The 12323-nt window shown below is 46.8% G+C and overlaps 1 protein-coding gene across 1 annotated transcript in view; it reads right to left on the bottom strand.

The window, feature by feature from the left end:
- Positions 1-4885: 4885 nt before the first annotated feature.
- Positions 4886-12323, bottom strand: part of cpm (carboxypeptidase M) — a 111287-nt gene continuing 103849 nt past the window's right edge. The window contains 4 exon segments of the mRNA XM_065021249.1: positions 4886-4941; positions 4944-4964; positions 4967-5117; positions 6026-6050. Coding sequence (XP_064877321.1) covers positions 4886-4941; positions 4944-4964; positions 4967-5117; positions 6026-6050 — 253 coding nt within the window.

Below are 12323 nucleotides of genomic sequence, written 5' to 3'. Positions count from 1 at the left end.
CTGGTTGCCCAGGCGACTGACTGACAGTAGACCTATCCCTGACCTGCAGATCTTTAGGCATAGTGGAGACAGGACTCCACCTGCTGGTAAAAAAGCTCATACACTATATTATCAGGTTGTCTTCATCCGTCCACTACTCATCATCACCTCTCAAGCAAGGTCAATGTGTAGTGTCATGATTTAAGCTACAAATATGGAAGGCGTAACCCGGGACTCGATCCCGGGTCCGGCGACTATCAAGCCAACACATGAATCGCTACATTATATCGGTTAACTTTGACACAACACCTTAAGACATAGCCCACACATGAACAATGTAACCACAGACGTGGAGGGGGAAAAAGTAGACTGATCCTAAAACATAAATTGACAGATTTAATCATCAGGCACAACAATCATTGTCAGCTGAAAGGTCAAAAGGTCAGTTGATAGATGAGGTAGAACAACATCCTGATCTAGGCATCTCATAAAGTGGACAATTCCTCTCTGTCCCAAATGGCACCAAATCGATTCCTAAAGTAGTGCACTACTTTTAACCAGGGCCTATAGGGCTTTGGTAAAATGTAGTCCACTTGGTAGGGAATAGGTTGGCATTTTTGGGTCTACCATCCATCATTACCCATAATGCTTCAGGAAGGTTCTGTTTTTGACAATAACTATAGTGATACAGTCTCCAGTCCACCAGTACAGGTATTGTGATACAGTCCACCAGTACAGGTATTGTGATACAGTCCACCAGTACAGGTATTGTGATACAGTCCACCAGTACAGGTATTGTGATACAGTCCACCAGTACAGGTATTGTGATACAGTCCACCAGTACAGGTATTGTGATACAGTCCACTAGTACAGGTATTGTGATACAGTCCACTAGTACAGGTATTGTGATCCAGTCCACCAGTACAGGTATTGTGATACAGTCCACTAGTACAGGTATTGTGATCCAGTCCACCAGTACAGGTATTGTGATACAGTCCACCAGTACAGGTATTGTGATAGTGTCCAGTCCACCAGTACAGGTATTGTGATACAGTCCACCAGTACAGGTATTGTGATACTGTCCAGTCCACCAGTACAGGTATTGTGATACAGTCCACCAGTACAGGTATTGTGATCCAGTCCACCAGTACAGGTATTGTGCTACAGTCCACTAGTACAGGTATTGTGATACAGTCCACCAGTACAGGTATTGTGATACAGTCCACTAGTACAGGTATTGTGATAGTCTCCAGTCCACTAGTACAGGTATTGTGATACAGTCCACCAGTACAGGTATTGTGATAGTGTCCAGTCCACTAGTACAGGTATTGTGATACAGTCCACCAGTACAGGTATTGTGATATACAGTCCACCAGTACAGGTATTGTGATAGTGTCCAGTCCACCAGTACAGGTATTGTGATAGTGTCCAGTCCACCAGTACAGGTATTGTGATACAGTCCACCAGTACATGTATTGTGATACAGTCCACTAGTACAGGTATTGTGATAGTGTCCAGTCCACTAGTACAGGTATTGTGATACAGTCCACTAGTACAGGTATTGTGATACAGTCCACCAGTAGATGTATTGTGATACAGTCCACCAGTACAGGTATTGTGATACAGTCCACCAGTACAGGTATTGTGATACAGTCCACTAGTACAGGTATTGTGACACAGTCCACCAGTACAGGTATTGTGATACAGTCCACCAGTACAGGTATTGTGATACAGTCCACTAGTACAGGTATTGTGATACAGTCCACTAGTACAGGTATTGTGATACAGTCCACCAGTACAGGTATTGTGATACAGTCCACTAGTACAGGTATTGTGATACAGTCCACCAGTACAGGTATTGTGATACAGTCCACCAGTACAGGTATTGTGATACTGTCTAGTCCACCAGTACAGGTATTGTGATACAGTCCACTAGTACAGGTATTGTGATACAGTCCACCAGTACAGGTATTGTGATACAGTCCACTAGTACAGGTATTGTGATACAGTCCACCAGTACAGGTATTGTGATAGTGTCCAGTCCACCAGTACAGGTATTGTGATAGTGTCCAGTCCACCAGTACAGGTATTGTGATACAGTCCACCAGTACAGGTATTGTGATACAGTCCACCAGTACAGGTATTGTGATACAGTCCACCAGTACAGGTATTGTGATAGTGTCCACCAGTACAGGTATTGTGATACAGTCCACCAGTACAGGTATTGTGATACAGTCCACCAGTACAGGTATTGTGATACAGTCCACCAGTACAGGTATTGTGATACAGTCCACCAGTACAGGTATTGTGATACAGTCCACTAGTACAGGTATTGTGATACAGTCCACTAGTACAGGTATTGTGATCCAGTCCACCAGTACAGGTATTGTGATACAGTCCACTAGTACAGGTATTGTGATACAGTCCACCAGTACAGGTATTGTGATACTGTCCACCAGTACAGGTATTGTGATACAGTCCACTAGTACAGGTATTGTGATACAGTCCACCAGTACAGGTATTGTGATACAGTCCACTAGTACAGGTATTGTGATACAGTCCACCAGTACAGGTATTGTGATACAGTCCACTAGTACAGGTATTGTGATACAGTCCACCAGTACAGGTATTGTGATACAGTCCACCAGTACAGGTATTGTGATACAGTCCACCAGTACAGGTATTGTGATACAGTCCACCAGTACAGGTATTGTGATACAGTCCACCAGTACAGGTATTGTGATACAGTCCACCAGTACAGGTATTGTGATAGTCTCCAGTCCACCAGTACAGGTATTGTGATACAGTCCACCAGTACAGGTATTGTGATACAGTCCACCAGTACAGGTATTGTGATACAGTCCACCAGTACAGGTATTGTGATACAGTCCACTAGTACAGGTATTGTGATATACAGTCCACCAGTACAGGTATTGTGATATACAGTCCACCAGTACAGGTATTGTGATACAGTCCACTAGTACAGGTATTGTGATACAGTCCACTAGTACAGGTATTGTGATACAGTCCACCAGTACAGGTATTGTGATACAGTCCACTAGTACAGGTATTGTGATACAGTCCACCAGTACAGGTATTGTGATACAGTCCACTAGTACAGGTATTGTGATCAGTCCAGTAGTCCACCAGTACAGGTATTGTGATACAGTCCACCAGTACAGGTATTGTGATACAGTCCACTAGTACAGGTATTGTGATACAGTCCACCAGTACAGGTATTGTGATACAGTCCACCAGTACAGGTATTGTGATACAGTCCACCAGTACAGGTATTGTGATAGTGTCCAGTCCACTAGTACAGGTATTGTGATACAGTCCACTAGTACAGGTATTGTGATACAGTCCACTAGTACAGGTATTGTGATACAGTCCACCAGTACAGGTATTGTGATACAGTCCACTAGTACAGGTATTGTGATACTGTCCAGTCCACCAGTACAGGTATTGTGATACAGTCCACTAGTACAGGTATTGTGATACAGTCCACCAGTACAGGTATTGTGATACAGTCCACTAGTACAGGTATTGTGATACAGTCCACTAGTACAGGTATTGTGATACGGTCTGGAGAGAGGATATGTTTCAATTTATGTTCTTCTTTTTTTTGACCTAGGAATATAGTGTTCTGTGCAGTGTATTCAGGCAGGTCGTCTCTGTGCTGTGCAGTGAGCTCAGGCAGGTCGTCTCTGTGCAGTGAGCTCAGGCAGGTCGTCTCTGTGCTGTGCAGTGAGCTCAGGCAGGTCGTCTCTGTGCTGTGCAGTGAGCTCAGGCAGGTCGTCTCTGTGCTGTGCAGTGAGCTCAGGCAGGTCGTCTCTGTGCTGTGCAGTGAGCTCAGGCAGGTCGTCTCTGTGCTGTGCAGTGAGCTCAGGCAGGTCGTCTCTGTGCTGTGCAGTGAGCTCAGGCAGGTCGTCTCTGTCTAAAAGTCTTGTCATGTTTGCAGGTAGAGATGTGATTCCAGGTGTTTGCAGGTGGACTGGTAGGATCTTAGAGGCACTTCTGACCTTCTCAACACCCATCCCTCCCTTCCTTACCCCCTGTCCTTCTCAACACCCCTCCCTCCCTTACCCCCGTCCTTCTCAACACCCCTCCATCCCTCCCTTACCCCCTGTCCTTCTCAACACCCATCCCTCCCTTCCTTACCCCCTGTCCTTCTCAACACCCCTCCCTCCCTTACCCCCTGTCCTTCTCAACACCCTCCATCCCTCCCTTACCCCTGTCCTTCTCAACACCCCTCCATCCCTCCCTTACCCCCTGTCCTTCTCAACACCCCTCCATCCCTCCCTTACCCCTGTCCTTCTCAACACCCCTCCATCCCTCCCTTACCCCCAGTCCTTCTCAGTCACCCCTCCCTCCCCTTGATACCTGTCCTTCTCAACACCCCTCCATCCCTCCCTACCCCCTGTCCTTCTCAACACCCCTCCAGGTCCTCCCTTACCCCTGTCCTTCTCAACACCCCCATCCATCCCTTACCCCTCTGTCTTCTCAGCTTGGCACCCCAGATTGCTGGCTGGCCCTAGTACAGCTTTCTTTCAGTCCACAATATTTAAAACTAAAAAAGCATCAATACAAAACCATACAGGTATTTTTAAAAACACAAAATGGCTCACGTGTTTGTCCAAGGTAGAGCACAGTATTGTGAATGCAAAGTGTTACAAGAAAATATATATCGGATTTTCTTTGTTTGTACAAAAATACGGAGAAAAAAAAAAGAGAATGTCTCTGGACTGGGAGATCCCATCTCAGTACAGTCTTGTCTGTCCGTCTCCATGGACACGTCCCAAATGGCATCCTATCCCCAGTACAGGTAGTGCACTACCACCGTACCAGAGTCCTACACTCCACTACACAGGAAACAGGTTCCATTTGGGACGTGGACCCCTCTCAGTCACAGTAACATGGTATCCCGGAGAACCAGGAGAACCAGGAGGATGGTGACAGTCCACCCAGGCTGGTATGGCCACCAGGGGCCTCCAGACCTGGGGTGGGGTGCAGGACTGGGTGGGGCCTGGGACCAGGGGTGGCAGGTATTGTGATACCTCCAGCTGGAAGTTGTGGACAGTCCACCAGGTATTGAATCCCCACCAGTACGGGACCATCAACGTCCACCAGTCAGGTACCTGGATACAGTCCACTAGTACGGTCATTGTCCAGTCCACTAGTACAGGTTCACATCAGTCCACCAGTTCAGGTATTGATCAATTATTACAATGTTGATCAGTCCTCACACACAGGCAAATATGTCAATCACATTGATTGATTTGATACAATTGATTGTTGATTCATACCCAGGTTTGTATACCCACAAAATATACAGTATTGTGATACTCCACCAGTACAGATTGATTCATCCCCAGCTGTATACTAACTAAAGATACAGTATTTTACTGTAGATTGATTCAGTAACCAGTTGTATACTAACTAAAGTACAGTATTGTACTCCACCAGTAGATTGATTAATCCACTGTATACTAACTTGAAGATACAGTATTGTACTGTAGATTGATTCATACCCAGATGTATTCTGACTAAAGTCCAGTCTTGTACAGGTAGATTGATTCAGTCCACCAGTATACTAACTGAAGATACAGTCTTGTACTGGTAGATTGATTCATACCCAGCTGTATTGTAACACAGATACAGGTATTGTGATACAGTCCAGATCAAGTGTCTTTCCAGTCCTGAACAGATGGGATGAATATAATTAATCCACTTATGGTTTCACAATATCCACTGTTGTTTTAAACATCTCTGTTGTTTGTTAAATGTTCTGGTGCTTTCTCTGAGCCGTCTCCACTAGGAAAGGTTGTTATCTGTCCACTGATCAGATGTTTACTCCACCTGTGGGAGACTGTATTGTGATACACCCCACCAGTACAGGTAGGACCACCCACCAGTACAGGCTTTGTGATGAGCTCCAAAATAAAAACACTGAGAACAGTCCATTGAGTCCAGGTTCCAAACCACCTAATCCCTATATAGAGTGCACTACTTTTGGACTTAGAGTCCCATAGGATTGTCAGTCCACTAGACTGTGTCCAGTCCACAGCACCCTATTCCCTGATACAGTCCACTAGTACTTTTGGACTTAGAGCCCAGTAGGATTGTCTCAGTCTAGTACAGACTGTGTCCTCCACCACCCTATTCCCTGATACCCCCTGTCCACTACTTTTGGACTTAGAGCCCAGTAGGATTGTCTCCACTCTAGTCTGTGATACAGTCCAAAACCCACTCTATCCCTATATAGAGTGCACTACTTTTGGATTTAGAGCCCATAGGATTGTCTCACTCTACCCCCTGTATTCTGAACAGTCCCTAATCCCTATAGTGCACTAGTTTGACCAAAGCCCCATGTCCTCTCCATGACACTTAGAGTAGTTGACCCTCCACCCTCTGTGGTTTATTTGAGAGCAGTTAAATATTTCCTATCAGTCCCAGTCCAATCTCAGTGTTGTATTTCCAGGGGGACAGGTAGGAGAGGAGGAGGAGGGGGAGTCAGGGAGGGAGGAGGAGGAGGAGGATGGGGGATCAAACAGCAAACATGCATCCAACAAGTTTGTAGAGTCACAAGTTCAATTAAGTCATTGCTTGCTAGGAATATGGGACCAAATACTCCACTTTTGACTACTTTAATACACATAGGAGGTACATTTGTCCAAATGCTTATGAGACAGGCAGTTAACCCACTGTTCCTAGACCAGTTAACCCACCCTTTCCTAGACCAGTTAACCCACTGTTCCATCCCTCCAGTTAACCCACTGTTCCTATCCCTCAGTTAACCCACTGTTCTTCTAGACAGTTAACCCACTGTTCCCAGACCAGTTAACCCCTGTTCCTAGACCAGTTAACCCACTGTTCCTAGACCAGTTAACCCACTGTTCCTAGACAGTTAACCCACTGTTCCTAGACCAGTTAACCCACTGTTCCTAGACAGTTAACCCACTGTTCCTAGACAGTTAACCCACTGTTCCTAGACAGTTAACCCACTGTTCCTAGACCAGTTAACCCACCAGTTCCTAGACCAGTTAACACTGTTCCTAGACCAGTTATTTTCTGTTTCTAGACAGTTAACCCACTGTTCCTAGACAGTTAACCCACTGTTCCCCCTGTACAGTTAACCCACCCTTCCTAGACCAGTTAACCCACCAGTTCCTGGCCAGTTAACCCACTGTTCCTAGGTAGTTAACCCACTGTTCCTAGGATACAGTTACCCCACTGTTCCTAGGCAGTTAACCCACTGTTCCTAGACCAGTTAACCCACTGTTCCTAGACCAGGTCCTTGAACCCACTGTTCCTAGACCAGTTAACCCCTGTTCCTCCAGACCTGTTAACCCACTGTTCCTAGGCAGTTAAGTTGTTCCCCCTAGACCAGTTAACCCACTGTTCCAGACCAGTTAACCCACTGTTCCTTCAGTTAACCCACTGTTCCTAGACAGTTAACCCACTGTTCCTAGACCAGTTAACCCACCCTTCCTAGACCAGTTAACCCACTGTTCCTAGACCTAACACCCACTGTTCCTAGACCAGTTAACCCACTGTTCCTAGACCAGTTAACCCACTGTTCCTGACCAGTTAAGCCACTGTTCCTAGGCAGTTAACCCCATCCTAGACAGTTAAGCCACTGTTCCTAGACCAGTTAACCCACTGTTCCTGACCAGTTAACCCACTGTTCCTAGACAGTTAACCCACTGTTCCTAGACAGTTAACCCACTGTTCCTAGACCAGTTAACCCACTGTTCCTAGACCAGTTAACAGTATTCACTGTTCCTAGACCCCCTTTAACCCACTGTTCCTAGACCAGTTAACCCACTGTTCCTAGTACCAGTTAACCCACTGTTCCTAGACCAGTTAACCCACTGTTCCTAGACCAGTTACACCCACTGTTCCTAGTACTTAACCCACTGTTCCTAGACCTTTAACACCCCTCCACTGTTCCTAGGTAGTTTCAACCCAGGTTCCATCAGTTAACCCACTGTTCCTAGACCAGTTAACCCACTGTTCCTGTAACCCACTGTTCCTGGCAGTTAACCCACTGTTCCTAACTTTAACCCACTGTTCCTGGCAGTTAACCCACTGTTCCTAGGCAGTTAACCCACTGTCCCTGTGCAGTTAACCCACTGTTCCTAGACCAGTTAACCCACTGTTCCTGGCCAGTTAACCCACTGTTCCTAGGCCAGTTAACCCACGGTTCCTAGGCCAGTTAACCCACTGTCTCCTTTAGCAGTTAACCCACTGTTCCTAGACCAGTTAAGCCACTGTTCCTGGTAGACTGTTAAGCCACTGTTCCTAGACCAGTTAACCCACTGTTCCTTCCAGTTAACCCACTGTTCCTAGACAGTTAACCCACGTCCTTCCAGACTGTTCCCAGTTAAAACCACTGTTCCTAGACCCCCATCTCCTACCCCCTGTTTCTCAACCCCCTGTTCCTAGACCAGTTAACCCACTGTTCCCCCTAGACCAGTTAACCCACTGTTCCTAGACTTAACCCACTGTTCCTAGACCAGTCCCTAACCCACTGTTCCTAACACCAGTTAACCCTCCCTTCCCTAGGCACTAACACTGTTCCTCCCTTAACCCCTGTTCCTAGGCAGTTAACCCCTGTTCCTAGGCACCCACTGTTCCTAGGCAGTTAACCCACTGTTCCTAGGCAGTTAACCCACTGTTCCTAGGCAGTTAACCCACTGTTCCTAGACCAGTTAACCCCTGTTCTCTACCCAGTTAACCCACTCCCTTGGCCTTTAACCCACCATTCCTCCCTTAACCCCTGTTCCTAGACCATCCCTTAACCCACCCTAGACCCTTAACCCACTGTTCCTAGACCAAACCCCATGTTCCTCCCTTAACCCACTGTTCCTTCTCAACACCCCTTAACCCACTGTTCCTTCTGAGACAGTTAACCCACTGTTCCTATCTCCAGTTACCCCCTGTCCTTCTCAACACCCCAACCCACTGTTCCCCCTGTCCAGTTAACCCACTGTTCCTACCCCAGTTAACCCACTCCATCCTCCCTTAACCCCTGTTCCTTCAGTTAACCCCTGTTCCCTCCCAGTTAACCCACTGTTCCTAGACCAGTTAACCCACTGTTCCTCCCTTAACCCACTGTTCCTTTAACACCCCTTCCTAGACCAGTTAACCCACTGTTCCTAGACCAGTTAACCCACTGTTCCTTTTCAACCCACTGTTTGACCAGTTAATCCCACCCTTCCCCTGTCCAGTTAACACCACTCCCTAGACTTAACCCACTGTTCCTAGACCAGTTAACCCACTGTTCCTAGACCAGTTAACCCACTGTTCCTAGACTCAGTTAACCCCTGTTCCTAACCAGTTAACCCACTGTTCCTTCCAGTTAACCCACTGTTCCTAGACCAGTTAACCCACTGTTCCTAGACCAGTTAACCCACTGTTCCTAGACACCAGTTAACCCACTGTTCCTAGACCAGTTCAACCCACTGTTCCTAGACCAGTTAACCCACTGTTCCTAGGCAGTTAACCCACTGTTCCTAGGCAGTTAACCCACTGTTCCTAGACCAGTTAACCCACTGTTCCTAGACCAGTTAACCCACTGTTCCTAGACCAGTTAACCCACTGTTCCTAGACCAGTTAACCCACTGTTCCTAGACAACCAGTTAACCCCTGTTCCTAGACAGTTAACCCACTGTTCCTAGACCAGTTAACCCACTGTTCCTAGGCCAGTTAACCCAGGTTCCTAGGCAGTTAACCCACTGTTCTTCTCAGGGAAGTTAACACTGTTCCCTGGCCAGTTAACCCACTGTTCCCTAGACCAGTTAACCCACTGTTCCTAGACCAGTTAACCCACTGTTCCTAGACCTGTTAACCCACTGTTCCTCCTGTTAACCCACTGTTCCTCAGGCAGTTAACCCACTGTTCCTAGACCAGTTAACCCACTGTTCCTTGACCAGTTAACCCACTGTTCCTAGACCAGTTAACCCACTGTTCCTAGACAGTTAACCCACTGTTCCTAGACCAGTTAACCCACTGTTCCTAGACCAGTTAACCCACTGTTCCTAGACTAACACCCACTGTTCCTAGACCAGTTAACCCACTGTTCCTAGACCAGTTAACCCACTGTTCCTAGACCAGTTAAGCCACTGTTCCTAGGCAGTTAACCCACTGTTCCTAGACAGTTAAGCCACTGTTCCTAGACCAGTTAACCCACTGTTCCTAGACCAGTTAACCCACTGTTCCTAGACAGTTAACCCACTGTTCCTAGACAGTTAACCCACTGTTCCTAGACAGTTAACCCACTGTTCCTAGACCAGTTAACCCACTGTTCCTAGACCAGTTAACCCACTGTTCCTAGACCAGTTAACCCACTGTTCCTAGACCAGTTAACCCACTGTTGGGGTTAGACCAGTTAACCCACTGTTCCTAGACCAGTTAACCCACTGTTCCTAGACAGTTAACCCACTGTTCCTAGACCAGTTAACCCACTGTTCCTAGGCCAGTTAACCCACGGTTCCTAGGCAGTTAACCCACTGTTCCTAGACCAGTTAACCCACTGTTCCTAGGCAGTTAACCCACTGTTCCTAGGCAGTTAACCCACTGTTCCTAGGCAGTTAACCCACTGTTCCTAGGCAGTTAACCCACTGTTCCTAGGCAGTTAACCCACTGTTCCTAGACCAGTTAACCCACTGTTCCTAGACCAGTTAACCCATTGTTCCTAGATTGATTCAGTTAACCCACTGTTCCTAGGCCAGTTAACCCACTGTTCCTAGACCAGTTAACCCACTGTTCCTAGACAGTTAAGACTGTTCCTAGACAGTTAAGCCACTGTTCCTAGACCAGTCTAACCCACTGTTCCTAGACCAGTTAACCCACTGTTCCTAGACAGTTAACCCACTGTTCCTAGATTGTTAACCCACTGTTCCTAGACCAGTTAACCCACTGTTCTAGACCAGTTAACCCACTGTTCCTAGACAGTTAACCCACTGTTCCTATTTGGAGACCAGTTAACCCATGTTCCTAGACCAGTTAACCCACTGTTCCTAGACAGTTAACCCACTGTTCCTAGACCAGTTAACCCACTGTTCCTAGACCAGTTAACCCACTGTTCCTAGACAGTTAACCCACTGTTCCTAGACCAGTTAACCCACTGTTCCTAGGACCAGTTAACCCACGGTTCCTAGGCAGTTAACCCACTGTTCCTAGACCAGTTAACCCACTGTTCCTAGGCAGTTAACCCACTGTTCCTAGAGTTAACCCACTGTTCTGGCAGTTAACCCACTGTTCCTAGGCAGTTAACCCACTGTTCCTAGACAGTTAACCCACTGTTCCTAGACAGTTAACCCACTGTTCCTAGGCCAGTTAACCCACTGTTCCTAGGCCAGTTAACCCACTTTCCTAGACAGTTAACCCACTGTTCCTAGACCAGTTAACCCACTGTTCCTAGACAGTTAACCCACTGTTCCTAGACCAGTTAACCCACTGTTCCTAGACCAGTTAACCCACTGTTCCTAGACCAGTTAACCCACTTTTTCCTAGACCAGTTAACCCACTGTTCCTAAACCAGTTAACCCACTGTTCCTAGACCAGTAACCCACTGTTCCAAAGAAACAGTTAACCCACTGTTCCTATTTGAATCCAGTTAACCCATTTCCTAGAAAGTATAACTGGGTTGTTCCTAACAGTTAACCCACTGTTCCTAGACAGTTAACCCACTGTTCCTAGACCAGTTAACCCACTGTTCCTAAACCAGTAACCCACTGTTCCTAGAAAGTTAACCCACTGTTCAATTAGACCAGTTAACCCACTGTTCCTATGACCAATTCCCACTGTTCCTAGACAGGCTAACCCACTGTTTAGACCAGTTTTTCCCACTGTTCCTAGACCAGTTAACCCACTGTTCCTAATTAACCCACTGTTCCTAGACCAGTTAACCCACTGTTCCTAGACCAGTTAACCCACTGTTCCTGGACCAGTTAACCCACTGTTCCTAGACTAGCACCCACTGTTCCTAGACCAGTTAACCCACTGTTCCTAGACCAGTTAACCCACTGTTCCTAGACCAGTTAAGCCACTGTTCCTGTTAGACCAGTTAACCCACTGTTCCTAGACAGTTAACCCACTGTTCCTAGACCAGTAACCCACTGTTCCTAGACCAGTTAACCCACTGTTCCTAGACTGTTAACCCACTGTTCCTAGACAGTTAACCCACTGTTCCTAGACAGTTAACCCACTGTTCCTAGACCAGTTAACCCACTGTTCCTAGACTGTTAACCCACTGTTCCTAGACCAGTTAACCCACTGTTCCTAGACCAGTTAACCCACTGTTCCTAGACCAGTTAACCCACTGTTCCTAGACCAAA

This window comes from Oncorhynchus nerka, linkage group LG8, assembly GCF_034236695.1.
Source record: "Oncorhynchus nerka isolate Pitt River linkage group LG8, Oner_Uvic_2.0, whole genome shotgun sequence".
In the NCBI taxonomy this organism is placed as follows: Eukaryota; Metazoa; Chordata; class Actinopteri; order Salmoniformes; family Salmonidae; genus Oncorhynchus; species Oncorhynchus nerka.
This window is presented reverse-complemented; position numbering and strand designations above follow the sequence as displayed.